At 35.4% G+C, this 17,947-nt stretch overlaps 1 protein-coding gene across 1 annotated transcript; it reads left to right on the top strand.

Annotated features, from left to right (window-relative positions):
* On the top strand, positions 435 to 11,563 carry LOC109842841 (putative rRNA methyltransferase). Its single transcript, XM_020411746.1, has 11 exons — positions 435 to 889; positions 1,916 to 1,963; positions 2,043 to 2,198; positions 2,276 to 2,322; positions 4,851 to 5,007; positions 5,104 to 5,165; positions 8,333 to 8,516; positions 8,598 to 8,687; positions 9,632 to 9,774; positions 9,906 to 10,035; positions 10,275 to 11,563. The coding sequence occupies exons 1-11, from the start codon at positions 518 to 520 to the stop codon at positions 11,301 to 11,303; spliced, it is 2,418 nt and encodes an 805-aa protein (XP_020267335.1). The 5' UTR covers positions 435 to 517; the 3' UTR covers positions 11,304 to 11,563.

Raw genomic sequence — 17,947 nt, forward strand, 5'->3', positions numbered from 1 at the left:
TGATCTCCTCCTTTTTATCAATAGAGCTGCAATTATGTTTGCTTTCAACAAGAATGTCTAAATGATGATGTAGTTGATGTCATTACTGTGTTTCTTACTTTTGCGATTTATCTGATTTAAACGTGTTTAGTAGATATTATTTGGAAATGTATATTATTAGTATTTGTTCTATATGAGCTATATGTTCAATAAATAGTCTTAAAAATGACGCGCCAAATATAATTTGATCTTCAAATGCATCACGTGCAACGCGCGTATTGCATACTAGTAATAATAATAAATATAAAAAAGAGAGAGGCGTCTTAACACTGGAGAACGGAGGAAGACATTCGGGTTGAGAAATTCAAACCCAGTTATTTTCGGATGCGGTACGGGTACAAAACTTTCATCCTTGACCCGACCCTATACCAAACCTAGCCGCCCTCGTAATATACTCCTTAACTTCCCTCTTCGTCTCCCACCATCTGACCCCCAAAACCCTAGAACCTCAAAACCCTAGAGCCCCATAACCCTAAAAATGGGGAAAGCAAAGGGAAAACAGCGCCAGGACAAGTTCTACCACTTAGCAAAGGAACAAGGCTACAGATCTCGTGCCTCCTTCAAGCTCCTCGAGATCGATGCCAAGTACCGCATCCTCCCCTCGTCCCGCTCGATCCTCGACCTCTGCGCCGCCCCCGGAGGCTGGACCCAGGTCGCCGTACGCCACGCCCCCGTCGGCTCCTTCGTACTCGGCATCGATCTCGTGGCCGTCAACACGGTGATTCACGACGGATCGCCTAATGTTGGTGCTAATTGGACGAGGGATGCTACGAGCCAGTCGGCGCTTGTGGTGGATTCCGTTAGGTTGGCTACTTATTTCTTGGCGCCCAAGGGGACTTTTGTTACTAAGGTAAATAAAGATTGATTTTTTATGAGTTATTTGTTGGATAAGCTGTTGACTGTTCTTGGCATTGTAGTCTGACTATTATGGAATGGGGTGAATTTTTTATTTGGCCTTAATCCATCGATGGATTTTTCTTGAAGGTATAATTAGGTGACCGGAAAAGATATAGAATTCTAGATAATTTGATTATTTCATGCTTAGTTATTAAGAGTAGAACTGGTAGAGTGCGGATAATTTCACTCGGAAGGGGAAAAAGAAAGATTGATTTTTTATGAGTTATTTGTTGGATAGGCTTTCATGTTTGGAAGTACTGTATAATTGTGGTGTTTTGCTTAATTGGGTGCAAGCAAGTGATGAAATTTCTGGAAGTAATATGTGAGAACTTAGTTGACTGGAAAACATATGAAATTTTATAAGGTTGTATTGGGTTTTGCACTTATGCTGCCAATTATAAGTTAGGAAGTATATAGTTAGTTACAATCTTGCTATATTCACATGTAATTAATTTTAATTTTGCAGATAGTATCACATTAAAGCACAAATATCCTATCGTATGGAATGATAGGTACAACAAAACTATATGACAGTTAAAATAGATACCCCTATCTATGGAAATTTCTGATTTTGGATTGAAAAACAAGTGGATTTTGTTTAAAAAAAAGTAACCATGGTTTCAACAATTTAAGACTCGGATAATGTGCTTAGTCTTTATAGGATCTTCGTCTCCTTGTATAATAAGATCTTAAGCTTTGTAATAATGCACAAGCCATATGATTGACATGCAATGTTACCTTGCATCTTTGACCTTATTCATTGGGGTGAGGGTGGAGTTGAACACATATTTTGCTTTCCAGGGTTCACATTCTACATTTGATGACCCATATGGTACTTGGGATAGCATGTAATCTATAATTACACTGACAAGTAGGCTTAAATTTCTCGATATATTTGTTAACCACTTAACTTTTGAATTTTAGCTATGCAGTTATTGCTTATCAATGATGGTAATGCATTCATTTATCTGTGTGATAGGTTTTCAGGTCACAGGACTACACTGCTATCATCTACTGCCTTAAACAGGTACGTCTTACAGTTTATTACCCATTGCTATAACATACTGAGTCTGACTGTTACCATCTCACTTATTACCAATTGACAGCTTTTTGATAAAGTTGAGGTGTTTAAACCAGCTGCGAGTCGTAGTACATCTGCTGAAATATATGCTATTGGATTGAGATACAAGGCTCCTGCAAAGATTGACCCACGCCTTCTTGACATTAAGCACCTATTTCAAGGGGCTATAGAGCCGCCAAAGGTTGGTAGACGCATACTTCACATTTGGCATTTATTTTGTTCCCGAAACTTTTTCTTGATTGTGAGGCATTTGAACAGGTGGTTGATGTTCTTAGAGGGACAAAGCAGAAGAGAAATCGTGAAGGGTAAACTTCCGCTGCAATTAATCTCGTTGTTCTAAAGATTATAGAGGATGTTTGTGGTCTAATTTTTTATGTTGCATTTAGGCCTATCCCAACGGGCCGAGCAGGGCTGGCCTGAATTGTCGGGTTCGGGTCGAGCAAAATGCCTAGCCCAAACCTGGACCCGGGGTGCTTAGGCTGGGCCCGGGTCCGTGTCCTGGCCAAACCAGGCCGCGCTCCGGGCCAGCCTGGATTTTTTTATTTGAATTTTTGGCACAAAATTGCTAAAAAATTAGATTAACCTTATTGTATTTATATAAGTATTTATTAGTATATAATAACATATTAGTATATAGCTATATATTATATATACATATATAATATGTAAGTGTATTGTATATACTTATAAGTAATAAGTTATAACTTGTGTGAGAGAGAAGTATCACATAAGTATATATTACTTATTTATAAATACGTATTATATAGTTATATATGTATTTGTTACATGCTTATATTATGCTTATTTAAGTATAGTTATATATTTTACTTATATGATATACTTTTATGTATACTAGATGCAATATACTTATTTATAATTATACTTATGTACTTATATAAAATATACTTATATAACCATAAGTTTATAATATACACATATAAGTATACTTGTAACTACATTATATATACTTATATCTTAGTATCTATACTATGGTAAGAGTATATATGTATATATATGTATGTATATGTATGTATGTATGCAGGTATATGTGTGTGTGTGTGTATAAGCATATAATATAACATACTTGTATACTTACAAGTGTGTGTGTGTATATATATATGTCTATATACTTGCGTACTTAAATATATACAGCTATATACACTTAAGACTAGGAGTTCCTCAAAAAAATCATATACACTTAGAAATATATATAAGTATACATTAATGACCATATCATAATATAATTATATATGAAAAATATATAAAAAATATATGAATTTAGTAACAGGGCCGGTCGGGCCGGGCCCGGGACAGGCTTCACCAATACAACCCGGACCCAAGCCTGGAGCCAGTCTGCTCGGATTTTCCGCGTCTAGGCCGGATCCGGGCCAAAGCCCAATTGGACACCCCTAGTTGCATTTAACAAATCCTATGATGTACAGTATGAAAATCTTATGGTCAATATTTTTCTCCTGTTCAGTTATAAGCAGGCAATATTACCTGCAAATAAACATAAGGGTCGAAGCCTAGAAACTAAATTTCAGGAGCCTACAAGTGTATCAACAGTTGGTTATAACAGATTTATTAATATAGAGCAGGCATGGTATATTACTGTGTCCTAAATTAAGTAGATTTTTGTTTTTTCTTTAGTTTGTGATACAAAGTGTTAGTTGTGCCCTTTCCCAATCCTACACGGTCATTTAGGGGTGACAATTTGTTATCTGCAAAGTCTGATTGCTTAAACAGATCACAGAACTCTAGTTTACAAAGCTTATATGATAACTGTTGGCTTATACTGCCCAATAATTGTTAAGAATTTATTTAGTTTTTGCATTTTATGCTTACAAATAAATAATTTGTACCTTGCCTTTCATATTTGTATTGTATGTGTTAACTTTTTAACTTGAACCTTGCTAAAACAAATTAATATAGTATACCTTTCATATTTGTATTGTATGTGTTAACTTTTTAACTTGAACCTTGCTAAAACAAATTAATATAGTATACATGATGGAAAGTATAATTGTCATCTAACTTTTTAACTTGAACCTTGCTAAAACAAATTAATATAGTATACATGATGGAAAGTATAATTGTCATCGATGATTTATATATTGAGTTCATGCAACCTATGGGTCATCATCTTTGAATCAGATTTTTTGCATCTTACATAAACTCTGTTTCTCACATACTGAGCAGTGCAACTTAACTAATCAGATTATCCTTTATTTATTGAAAAAATCAACTTTTTTTAACTATTACCAAACCCTGAACAATAAGTTTGCGAAGTAGTTGCTAATGTTGGATGGTTGTCCTTGGGAAAGTATCACCTTTTGTTGTCAAAGCATGAGGGGCAAAAAAAAAATTATGGACTCCGAGGACTTGGATCAAGAATTATGAAGCAAGAAGATAAACAAACTTATGACACTAATGGGCACACAATTGGACTAGTTGTCTTAACATATAAACTGCATTGTGCCATTTTATACGGATTAAAACTGGCTAATACACCAACTTCAGAAAAATTAAGGCATGGTACAGAAGGGCTGTAAGAGAACTAATTTTATTTCGTATGCAACAGATTAAAGTCATCAAAAGAGTTACACTGAAAAATAATGCTCTAGAAGTACAAAAATGCTTCATGCTTTTTCTTATAGTCCTTGAGAAAATAATTTTCCAGTATAATACATGTTTGTTGCTTTCCTGGCGTTTACGAATCTGAGATGCAGTTGGCTGATATTTTGTTTCCTTACATTCTATCTAGATATGAGGACGGAGTGACTACCTTGTAGATGCAGTTGGCTGATATTTTGTTTCCTTACATTCTATCTAGATATGAGGACGGAGTGACTACCTTGTGGAAGGTCGGTTTAGTTTCAGATTTTATTTGGTCCGAGAACCCTCTCAGTATTCTTGGTTCTGTTGGTCAATTATCTTTTGAAGATCCAGCTTGTTCATCTATTAAAGATCATGAATTAACAACAGAGGAGGTAAACACATGTCCTTTATTATTGTTGTTGGTAGGAGATAGTTTGTTAGCAGTGCATGTCTTCCCTCACATTTTGATTTTCTTGCTTGTTTTTCAGATTAAATCTTTATGCGAGGATTTATATGTCCTGGATAAACATGGCTTTAAGCATCTATTGAAGTAAGTTTTTTATTCTTCTGTGATTTTATTGTTCCTTCTTTATTGCGGAAGTGGTCTATAATTTCCAGAGATATATTATACTTCAGTGTTGGGGAGGGTATTCCAGTTCATACAATTGACATGCTTTTTTTCTTGTGTTTGCTGTAGTTTGCAGTTCATGATAACTTATGTGTGAGTTTCTATGATAAGTCATATGGGAAGGTTCTAGAAATATGTGTGTATGCACGCACACAAAACATATACATCTTTTGTTTGTGTGCGCGCGCACACACATTTCTACACATAAAAGTCCCTCATAGTCTGAAGTAAAAAGTTGATTCTGAACTAGTGGAACTTTCCTCATTGATGAAGCACCTGTGTTCTATGGTTATATGGCATCATTGCTTATTTCCTACTCTTATTTCCTCTGATTAGTTGTGAGTGACAAAAGGTTTTGGCAGTCAAGAGTTATTTGATTATGTTTTCTTTTAGCAGAAGGAAAGGAAAGAGCTATCAAGTTACTGTTAGTCTGTAAGTTTATGCATATTGGGTAGGAGTAAGATGTGGGATTGATGATTCAAAATGGCAGGTGTAGCAAAGCAGTTGGGATTATCCATCAGTGACAGGAAAGATCTGATAATCATGTCTTAGAAAGATAGTTTATATGGTTATTGTAAGCAGGGATGTCAACTGGATGAGGGCTGGGATGTGATCTGTTGAGGGAAGTGGAATCATTTTCTGCATTAGTAGTTCTGTTGCACATGATACATGTGAAAGAAAATTTTAAGGTGTTATGAATGTGAAACTAAACCCACCACAAGTCCACTAGTCTAAATGTAACATAATTTAATTGCAAATTGCAAAACAAAGAATTTCCATTATAAAAATATATGTAACTGCATACCCTATACTAACAGTAAAATGGTGCCAAAGGAGAAAATTTTAGTAGGGGTATTGTCTGCAAGAGCCAGACTATATTATTCCTAAGTGCAATTCCCCTGTTCGTGGAAGAGTATTCTTGAAGATCAGTAGGTAGTCTCTTAAAAGCCGTAAGCAAAACTTACTGGACTCTTATCAGGATTCAGGTGTTGGTTGGTGTCAGGTTGGATCACTAGTGTTATATGCTTGTTTCTTGTTATACCTGGAACCAGATGTTTGCCACCTATATTGGTGAATAAATAAAGTAAGGTTCTTAGTTTACTTCGTTTATCATTATTTCTAAAGTGAGATTTTTAATAGAGGAGGTTCCTTTTTCTGTATACTAAGAACAACAACGTATGGTCATATGGTGAGTGAAGCGGAAGTAATTAGGAAACTTGTATCAAAACTTGTTTACTTTATTTCGCTTGGTATAGAAGAAAGGTGGTTGTTAGGGGTAGTGCTCGAGCCCTTGGTGCAAACACATCTTTCATGTGTGTTTATTTGATGTCCAAATGATATGAATGGGTGATCAAGAGTAAGTTGTTATCCATATCCTATACCACATTCTCTTTCTGTACATGCTAATGGGTCATCAAGAGTAAATTATTATGTATATCCTATATCACATTCTCTTTCTGTGCATGCTAATGTGTGTTTGCGTATAGTTGCATTGTGCATGGTCATTGAGTGTTAATTACTAGCCATAACTACCTTGTTTTCTCCTCTCTGTGTATTTGTTTTCTTGGGTATATGTTCAATTGGGTTTTGCTTGGGATTGGACAAGAATTGAATTAGATCCAAATCCGATTGGGTTCTCTTCTTCATATCCAACTTTTCAAAGCAATTTCTTTCATATTCGTTGAACACTAAAGTGCATTTACTTTAATTTTATGTTCTGCAGGTGAGATTATGAAAACATTTCCATTTGATTAAATTTGATCCTTTTAATTAGGGGGTTTTCCCTGGAAACCACTTTAAATCCATGGTCGTTTTACAAAAACCACCTTTCATTTTCAATTTATATGCGTAAACCACCTTTAAAGTGGGTTTTTGTTCCAATCTACTACCTCCCAGTCAAAAGTTTCTCTAAAAACCCCAAAATACCCTTAAAAAGTCACACTCAAGACACATGACTCACTTGTTAACGTTTAGGTCTAGTTAGGATACATGTACCCTAATTGTGCAATTTTTGAGGTTATTTTTGGTTTTTAAAGAAGACTAGTATGCTGTCGATAATTTTTTCCATGCTACAGTAATCATGTCTAAATGTTGCGTCAAGATTTTTTGGATTGCTACAGTATCCCCGTGTTTTTTAAATTATTACAGTATACTTGTGCTACGGTATTAATGTTATAGTATTTTCAAAGAACGCTACAGTTCCCGCCTCTGTTGCATCAATTTTTCTTTTAAATTGCTACAGTATCCCCATGTGCTAGTATTTACTGTAGCATGAACAGTGATTCTCCAATTCGGTAGAGTAGATGTAGTATTACTGTAGCATGAATAGTGAATCTTTGATTCTCTAATTTGTATAGAGGAGTAGATTTGGCTAGGAGATGGTTGATTGGAACGAAAACCTACTTTAAATGTGGTTTACGCATAAGTTGAAAATGAAAGGTTGTTTCTGCAAAATGACCCTTGTTTAAAGGTGGTTTCCAAGGAAAAAAAATCCTTTTAATTACATTTAAATTAATTTTTTGGAAATCATTCCTTCATAGCAATGATGCATTAAATGTAAAAACGAAAACAGTATTCAATAAGTAACTAAAACACATATTTTAATGTCCATTTTTAATTCGTTTAATTTGCTAATAGGAAAAAAAAAAGTATTTGATTTCTCTTAAACGGTCTTCCTAATTGATTTTGAGCAAGTACCTGGAAAAAGTTGGAAAATTTATTAATTTTTTTGATCAGCTTATGCCCCTACTTCCTTTTGCTTTTGTTGGGGGTTCAAGTACCTTGAGGAGAAAGTACTACCATAGTCCAATGCCAAATTGTTTCTTTTCCCCCTTCTGGTTGTTTTTGTTTAGGATGCATGGACTGTCGGGCATTTACCATGGTATAAAGGAGATAAAATTTTGATATACCAATTATTTAAATGAGAGATGGGTAACAAGTCGAGTCTTCTGCACATCGAGTCTTTTGCATTTTCCGGTCAAGATAGGGTCATATACTCTTATACATATGGGGCTAGTGTCAGTGGATTATTCATCTTTAAATGCATGAAAATCGAAGAGGAGCTAATTTGTTCATTGTTGTGTTCATAGATGGCGCATGCGAATAAGAAAGGAGCTTTCTTCAACTAATAAGGTCACTCCAAAAGATACTCCCACTAAAGATGCCAAGGGGGATGAGGATGAGAATCTACTGAATGAAATGGAAGAATTGACGAATGCTCTGGAACGCAAGAAAAAGAGAGAGAAGAAGATTCTTGCAAAACGCCGAGCGAAGGTTTGCGGTTAACTCTGTTTCGTTTCTTTGGGATAGTTACTTTTTTTTACCTCCAATTTATTGTTGTTGTGAATTTTCTAGGAGAAAGTGCGCAAAGCAACTGGAATGCAAATCGATGCTACCCAAGACAGTTATTATGACCGTGAATTATTTTCTCTTGCCTCTATTAAGGTTTGTGATGTCGTCCATTGATCCATTTGGCTCTTGCAAAAATAATAGCTGATAAAATGGCCAGTTGGCATCACCAGCATTCATTTGGTGTCATGTCAATCTGTTAGTCTTGCGAAATTACTTGACTGCTTGTGTATAATCGTCTGCCTATTCTCTGCTTTTAGAAATGAAGTCTACAAGCTTAACAAACAGGTTTAGTCAATGCTTACAAATGAAATCTTTGAAAACTTATCCATCTTAATCATCACCTGAGCCCGTCCCCATCAAAAAGGTATTGCATATCTAGCACAAGTCTTATAAAGAAAGGAATCAGCAGTTGTTTATAAACTGCTGTTTTTTAACACCATCTACGGACTGGTATTGGATTCTAAAATTTAAAATATGTACTTTGAAGTAAAGTCAAGAGATTACGGTGTTCTCCTTTGCTTTTCTACAGGCAAAAATAGGGAAGAACTGTGGTTCTCGAGAGCCAAAAAAAAAAAAAATTTCTGGACCTTCATGTGTTAATTATCATGTTTGCTGGTTTTTTGAGTTTTGTCATAATGCTTAATGTACATGATAAGTGGACTACATATTTTTCTTACAGGTGTGAACAAAACAGATATTGTACTTTTAATGGGAATTTTAGCCCTCCTTAAATATTCTGAATGTTAAAGCGGTGCTATTGCTGTGTACTTTTCATCATTTTTCCTTATTTTCAATTAGTTGCTGCGTATATGCCATTTGTTTGATATTTTAGTGCCTCAATGTACTCTTCATTTCAATTTGAGTACTGTTATTTTTATCGACATCTTTTCTTTGTGTTATGTTTTTAAAGTAAATTATTTCTTTTTACTGTTTGCACACTGGCTGCATTCTACTGTGTTTGTTTGGCTGATTGTAATTTTGTTCTGATATTTGTTCCATGTTACGAGCTGACAATCTTTTACACAATCCATGTCCAGGGAAAGAAAGAACTTCAGGCTGTTGATTCAACAGAGATTGATGAAGAAAATGACTTTAATGTCAGTGACAGTGAAGATGAGGCCTCTCCTGCAGAAGATCATGAGGAATCCGGTGAAATGGACTCTGACGAAGAGCAGAAGCGGTGAGTACTAATTTTACCGGTACATTCGCCATACTTCTGAGGGCAGTTTGTCTTGTATTCATGTCTTTGATTTTATTAGTTGCTGCATCTTTTCTTCCTCTTCTGTTGATATGTATAAATCTTTTGTATAGATATGATGAACACCTTGAGGAAATGCTTGATGAAGCCTATGAACGGTATATATCTAAAAAGGGAGGAAGTAGCAAACAGCGAAAACGAGTAAAACTTGCCCGAACTAATGGTCAAGATGAGTTGTTTGAGGTAAGAGAGGAATCTATGACTTAAATTATTCTACTACTTGCTTCTTTTTTTAACCGAGATAAATCGGGGGGTCGGACATGCTATGGTATTTTAAATATTTTTCCTAGTCTAGGATTCAGCCCTTTCTATGTTGGCAGAAACATAATCTGAAAATGCGTCAGTTGGGGGGAAAATGCAGAGTTTTCTTCTATTCTTATTAAAACTGGTAAGTTTTTGGTGTAATACTCTTTACAATGCAGGAAGATGATGGTGAAGACCTAACACCTGGTCAGGATCTTGACCAAGAGGAAATGAAGGAAGAAAAAAATCCTCTCATGGTACCTTTGCAAGAGGAAGAACAGCCAACTCAGGAGCAGATCATGGAACAGTGGTTCAGTCAAGATGTCTTTGCCGAAGCAGCAGAAGATGGTCTATTCCAAAAGAGCGACAGTGAAGACGAAAAAGAGGAGGAAGAAAAACCACTACCCAAGGTTGCCAAAAAGTCGAAAACCAGAGATTCAGTTCCTTCTAAAACCAAAGTCTCTGATGAGCTAGAGGACTTTGAGGTTGTACCAGCAGAGCCCTTAAAAACAAATGAAGACTCATCCTCTTCATCCTCCGATGATTCAGACTCAGAGGAAGAAGATGAAGACACAAAGGCCGAAATACTAGCATATGCCAAGAAAATGCTGAGAAAGAAAAAGAGAGAGGAGATTCTCGATGACGCCTACAACAAATACATGTTCGATGATGAGGGTTTGCCGACATGGTTTGTGGAGGAAGAGAAGAAGCACAGCCAACCTATGAAGCCCATAACCAAGGAAGAAATCAATGCAATGAAGGCACAGTTCAGAGAGATTGACGCCCGTCCCGCCAAGAAAGTAGCAGAGGCAAAGGCCCGAAAGAAGCGGGCAGCAATGAAAAGGCTTGAGAAGGTTAAGCAAAAGTCAAACTCAATCTCGGACCAGACTGATATATCTGAGAGGTCGAAGAGGAAGATGATAGAGCAGCTCTACAAGAAGGCGACGCCGAAGAAGCCAGAGAGGGAGTACGTGGTTGCGAAGAAGGGAGTCCAGGTGAGGCCTGGGAAAGGGAAGAAGTTGGTGGATCCGAGGATGAAGAAGGATGCAAGGACGAAGGGAAGTGGGAACAAGGGAGGTGGGAAGAAAAGCAGGGTTGGGAAAGGGAAAGGGAAAGGGAAGGGTGGTGGTTTTAAGGGGAAAGGGGGAAAAGTTGGGGGGGGAGGTAAAGGGAGGAAAAAGGGAGGCAAGGGGAGTATGCACGCGTGAGCGAGATAAGAATGATATATATATTGGGCATCGTCCATCATAGCGAGCAGTTTTCATGGATTCTGTCATTTTTGCTGGGCATTCTTTGATATATTCAGATATGCTGTTTGTTAAGCTACTTATATATTTGATTTACCATTAAACTCTTATTGGGTTTGTAACCTAATTTTGATTTTCACATTGTCGACGTTGGCCTCTAGTTGTGAATGCGATGGAAGTGGTCTTGTTATCTCGTATTTAAGCATGAGTTCATTTGCATCTTTTCTTGCTGAGTTATAAACCCATTACATCAGAGCTTAACTATTGCTAAACTTTTGGTATTCGGAATTTTATGCGCGGTTTTTCTATTTTCAGTCCGCCAGAATTATATTATTTTCTATAATAGTATTGGTATTACTATGCAGGGGATGAAAACAACTTAGCGGTACGATTTGGTCTTATTATGAAGGAGATTCCTTGATTGTCCTTGTTGATAAAAAGAAGAAGCCCGTTTAGGATTTCACGCTATTTACCATCACAGGGAGAAAAGAGGAGGATTTAGAGAACGGATAGCAAATGCATACATCTGGAGATGAAGTTAACATAATATTCTGACAAACTCATTCTTGTTCAATTTACATCCCTTTTTATCATTTCCATGCAAAATTAGTATGAAGAGAAAATTTTGTAATAAACCAAATCATAAATTTAATACCAACGTCGACCTAGTGCAAATTAATTTATCAAAATCGACCTAATATTAGTCACGTCGGTTTGGAATGCTGAAAGTTGGTCGATTAAAAAAAATAGTTTTGAAAGTCTATTCGATTGGAAATAATTAGTGACTTGCACTAATCACTTAGCAATTCACTAATTATATGTGTTTTGTTATGTTTTGTTATGAACCGTTTTGTTGTATAATTAGCTGGCAAAGTAGTTAAAAAAAATAAGTGTCAAGTCATGTGCAGAAAGAGCATGGCTTCCAATTAGGGGTGCCAAACCGTATCCGTATCCGAGGAAATATTCGTAACCGTATCCGTTAGGATACGAATATGGTTACTCAAATCTATTACCGATAGGATATGGTTGCGGATATGGTTTTGTAGTGAAATATCTGTATCCGTATCCGAAAAAATCCGAATACATATTGGTAATACTCTTACGATAGTTTCGATTCTTAGATTATGGATTTGTGGTTAATTTTGATGATCAAGATGTCTAATCTTAGCTTTTCAATCATAATGAACATATTAACGAACTCTTTTTGTATCACATGACTATATTTTTCTGAATACTATCTAGTTTTCTCATATCCTTTTTGTATCCGCATGCATATCCGTTTATATATCCGCATCTATATCCGTAACCGTATCCGATTTTGGCGGATATGAATATGAATTTTTCTTACCGACGTATATTCGTATCCGTATCCGTATCCGAGATGGGTAAGCGGATATGGATATGGTAAGTGCCATATCCGAGCCGTATCCGCTCCGTTAACACCCCTACTTCCAATCTTAGCCAATTTATGAATTAATTAAATTTTTTTTGCTTTTGAATAGATAAATAGAAAAATAAAATAATGTTGGCAATGAAGATATTCAAACTCAAGCCCAATCATCAGTTAATTGAAGTCCAACTCTCTTTGAGAAAACCACTTCGCAAACTACTACAATTATGCTTAGTTAGGATTCCCAACCCCATATAATTAGTAAACTTTTCTAATTGCACGGGATTGACAATCCCGTATATTATGAAAATTGTGTATTTTCAGAATCGACTCTCTTTTAGCGATAGCTGCTGACGTGGTTGCAAGTTGGTTGATTTTGATAATTAAATTTGCGATGTGATCTATTTTAAAAATTTCTCCATACTATAATTATTATTTATCAACAAATTCAAATTTGACTTAGTGGTAGTTGGACTATTTAATGAAATATTTGATAAATGTAGGGTCAAATGTGAGAAAACTCTTTCTTGAAAGGGAAAATTGCTTCTAGCCCCCAAAATAACAAATTTTATTCGTCCCTCTCCCAAGACTTTTTCAACACCCAAAAAACCCTCAAAATTAAATTTTGTAAACAATCAAACCCCTTCAGCTCACATGTGTCCTCATCAATGTACTTTATTTTTAAAAATCCCAAATGCCCCCTCCTCCCTCCTCCCTCCTTCCTTAAAATAAAAAAAGCCTTAAACAATTCAATTTCTTTTCTCCGCTCCAGCCCTCATCGCTGATCGGCAACGACGGAGCTCGTCCCTCCCTTGAACCTCCAATAGCCTCCTGCACTACTACCCTTCCCTCCCTAATGGTAGATTCTATAACGACAGGAGTAAGAGAGTATGACATCTCCATTAACGACGGCGGTAAACTAGGCCCGTCGATTTTGGAGATGGGGGTCGATGAAGGAGTCGAGAGCCCACTTGGATCTGAGTTGGCTAGAGATCTGGGTGATGGTAGTGTGTTGGGATTCCCGCCATTGCTCGTGGAGTTATGAGACGTGAGTTGGGATGATTCAAAGAAGATATTTGAGTGATATTTGAGTAGTTAGTGGAGGTTGAGTCTGATTTCAATGAAGTTATCTGGAAATTAATGGTAAATTGAACAAAAAATAGGTTGAAATATAGAATCATAAGTTTAGGCTATATTCATCTTAACTTTGAAATCCAGCACAAGCTTCCAATGAACAATGGGTGGAATATGTTAGTGGAATGTTATGTACTGTATTTTTTTTTAATTTTGAGCAAATGCATATTTTCAGTTATTTTCATTGTTCCTCCTCTTTCTATTTCTATCTAGTTTTTTTAGTTCACCGGTTTCAATTTTTTAAAGTATTTTAGTTGAACATTCAAAGATAAAGAATCAGCTATCTATTTTGTGATTTAGTTGTTAAACTTATGAATTAGTTGTTAATCTTACCAGTTAGTTGTTGATCTTATGAGTTAGTTGTGAAGGTTTTGTGTTTGTTGTCAAGCTTTTTTATTAGTTGTTAAGTTTTATTCAGTTATTTGTGTATCTTTCGCTCCCTTTTTTATTCAGTTATTCATTTGTTGTTAAGTTTTTTGCTAGTTGTTAAGTTTATGCATTGGTTGTTAAGCTTATGTATTTATTGTTAAGCTTTTTTGCTAGTTGTTAAGCTTATGCATTGTTTGTTAAGCTAATATACATTTGTTTAGCTTTTTCGTTAGTTGTTAAGCATAGTCATTGAATTTTAAGCTTATGCATTTATTATTAAGCTTATACGTTAGCTGTTAAGCTTATATATTAGTTGTTAAACTTTTGCTTTAGTTAAGTTTTTTCCCCTTAGTTGTTAAGCTTATGTGTTGGTTGTTAACTTTTTTGTTAGTTGTTAAGCATTTTCGTCAGTTATTAAGCTTATACGTTTGCTGTTAAGCTAATGCATTGGTTATTAAGCTTTTTCGTCAGTTGTTAAGATACGTTGGCTGTTAAGTTTATGCATTTGTTGTTAAATAACGTATTTATCAGTTGTTAAGCTTATGCATTGGTTGTTAAGTTTATGCATTGGTTAAGCTTTTTTGTTAGTTGTTAAGCATATGTGTTGGTTGTTAATTTTTTGTCAGTTGTTAAGCTTAAGCGTTGGTTATTAAGCTTTTCACCAGTTGTTAAGCTTATACGTTGGCTATTAAGCTTATACGTTTATTGTTATGCTTGCTCATCAGTTATTAGGCTTATCTATTGGTTGTCAAGTTTATGCATTTGTTAAGCTTTTTTTATTAATTGTTAAGCTTATGCGTTGATTGTTAAGTTTTTCATTAGTTGTTAAGTTTATGCGTTGGTTGTTAAGCTTTTTCGTCAGTTGTTAAGCTTATGTGCTGGCTGTTAAGAGTGAAGCAGATAACTGAAATCCATTGTCATCATATATATACAGCTTTGAGTTATATTGTTTGTCTTCTTTTGCTTAAAGATGAGTAAAATATGCTTGTGGAATCATCTTTGTATTGGAAAATAGTCAACATGTATTAGGTAAAGTTAATAGGCAATGAATATAATTAATAGAAGCTGGGTATAGTTAACAGGTAGATGTATAGTTAACAGGTACTTGCTAAGGTACTGCATATAATTAATACGCAATGACTAAAGTTAACTTGTATTGAATATAGTTAATAGGTACTCTTAAAGTTAACAGATATCAGATATAGTTAACAGGTACCAGCTAAAATTTACAAGTAGTGGATATAGTTAATAGTACTAGCTAAAAGTTAACATGTACTTGATACGACGACCCAAAACGTAGGGAAATGATGTCAATAGGCCGTCATGTCAATTGATCTCTACTTCAATTTTATTTCATTTGTATAGATGTAAATAATTTTATGATTTTCATAGTGAGATCAATCTATTTTTTAACCATTAAATTCAACATACGCCAAGTTCTCTAGTTAAAGCAAAACAACAAACACATTATGTGCGGTTCTAAAAGAACACAATCATAACACATAAAGACCAATTTCGTAGTAACAAAAAGTATAGTTTATATAATAATTTGTCAATATTTTCAATATTAGCAACACACACAAACCAGTAATCTCTAAATGCATCGAAATCCCAACAAATCACACCAAATTTGCCCCAAAAATCAAGCTCGCAATCATTCACTCTCTAACACTCGTAGTTATATTGAAGAAATCCACACCAATTTTGCCACAAAGTCCAAGCTTTTATAGCCTATTTGGATGGAAGGAGGGTAGTGGGAATGGTGAAAGTGCAGTAAATTTATAATTACCATCTTTCCCTCCATCAAAATAAATCAATGGCTGTGATCTAACCATACTCTTCCATTTCACCCAACCGCCTTCTCTCTGTGCTTTTTCTCCCTTCCGAGCTCTCTCTATGCTCTTTCTTCCTCCCGAACTCTCTCTATGCTCTTTCTTCCTCCCGAGCTCTCTCCCCACGCACGCGAGCTCTCTCTCTCCCGGCTTACAAGCGTTTCAGGTGATTCGTTTATTCATTTTTAGAGATCTTTTTTGGTGTTTTATGTGGATTTTAGGGATGCCTATTTGGATTTAGTTGAGATTTTTGATTGCCCATTTTGACTTGCTGTCAAAATTTTGCCTTGAATTGGATTAACTGCATTGGCTGAAACTCTAAAAACTGTGATTCCTTACTCATCTATGATTCCTTGTTGATTTAGACTTATATTTGGTTTATAGAATGAGAAATATATCAGCGCATGTGGATTCTTTAGGTATATTGGATAATTCATGCATAAAACTGTCCATAATAAATAAGTTAAATATGCATCATGGCTTATTATTCATGTTTCTTAAGTGGATATCATGATAATGTTGCTTTCTTGTTTAAATTTCATTATAGTTTATAATGAAACTATTTCATTTTATTCAATGTCATAGTTTGATTTGTAGGCAATCTTTGCCGTTTTTGTTCAGTGATTTTTCAATGTCATTTTCAGACTCATCCAGAAGCTACTGAATTGAGGACCAAGCCTATTCAAAATTGCAATAAACTACTTTTACTTTTTTGCAGCTGATAGAGCAACATGAGTATGCTGAAACTACGACTAAGCTACGAGAGAGAAGGTGGGCTTGTACTGATACTAACAAGGTTGATGTTGACCTTACAATTGATGGCATTGATGAAATGGTTTCCAGGGAGGAAATCATCTTGGAGAGTATTGATGGTAACCAAGAAGCAAATGACAAAGAAGACTTTCGTGTGGCTACAATGGAGACTAGGTCAACAGCAAATTCACTGAAGAAGAGCAGGAAGTCAAAGGAGGATGCTGGTGCTAAAAAAATTTATAATAGCATAGAAAAGATGGTTGAAGCAATGCTTGCAAGTGCTGAGATATTCAACAAGGCTCAGGAAAAGACTATAATTAAAACGGATGATCTTTGGAGTCTTTTGGTTGAGATTGGGATCGACGACGAACACATTGATGATGTATATATTTTTACTTAATTCTCCAGAGAATCTAAGGAGAGTACTTGGATGTCCAAGGGAGAGGCAGAAGCAAATACTTGTGAGGATGATGCATAGGGCATCTATGCCACCCCCGCATCACTATTAGCTTCCTACCTACTCATCTTTAATATTTTGGTTTTTCACTTTTGATAAATGCTTTTGGGTATTTGGTGGCAATTATAGTTTCTTGTCACTTTTTGATTATTGTATGGCAATTACAAACTTGTTGCCGCATTATGGATGCTTATGGTAAACTTGAAATATTTGATGGTTATTGTAACTTCTTGTCATTTTTTTGTTATTGTATGGTGATTACAAACTTGTTGTCAATTTATGGATGCTTATGGAAAAATTGGAACATTGGTCAATGACTTTTGTTAAATGCATGTGGTAAAATTGGTTGGAGGATTGATGTTTGTGTTTTGATAAGATACATCGTGTGTTTTGTCAATTTGAGTTGTGTGTATTGATTTGATAAGATCATGTGATATTGATATAAGATCATTTGTGTAAATTTACATAAATTTTATTTCCTTCTCTTCCCTCTATTATTACTCTTAAACAAGTTATATTAATTTCATATTCATTCACCTAACTCAACTCCCAAACAACATATTACTATTCTCTTTCCGTTCTTTCACTTCTCTTCCCCTTGTTTATCTTCACTTCCCTTCCTTTAGTGAACTCCCAAATATACCATTAAGAGTCTTTTGATGAAGAGGAA

Source organism: Asparagus officinalis, chromosome 5 (assembly GCF_001876935.1).
Source record: "Asparagus officinalis chromosome 5, Aspof.V1, whole genome shotgun sequence".
Taxonomy (NCBI): Eukaryota; Viridiplantae; Streptophyta; class Magnoliopsida; order Asparagales; family Asparagaceae; genus Asparagus; species Asparagus officinalis.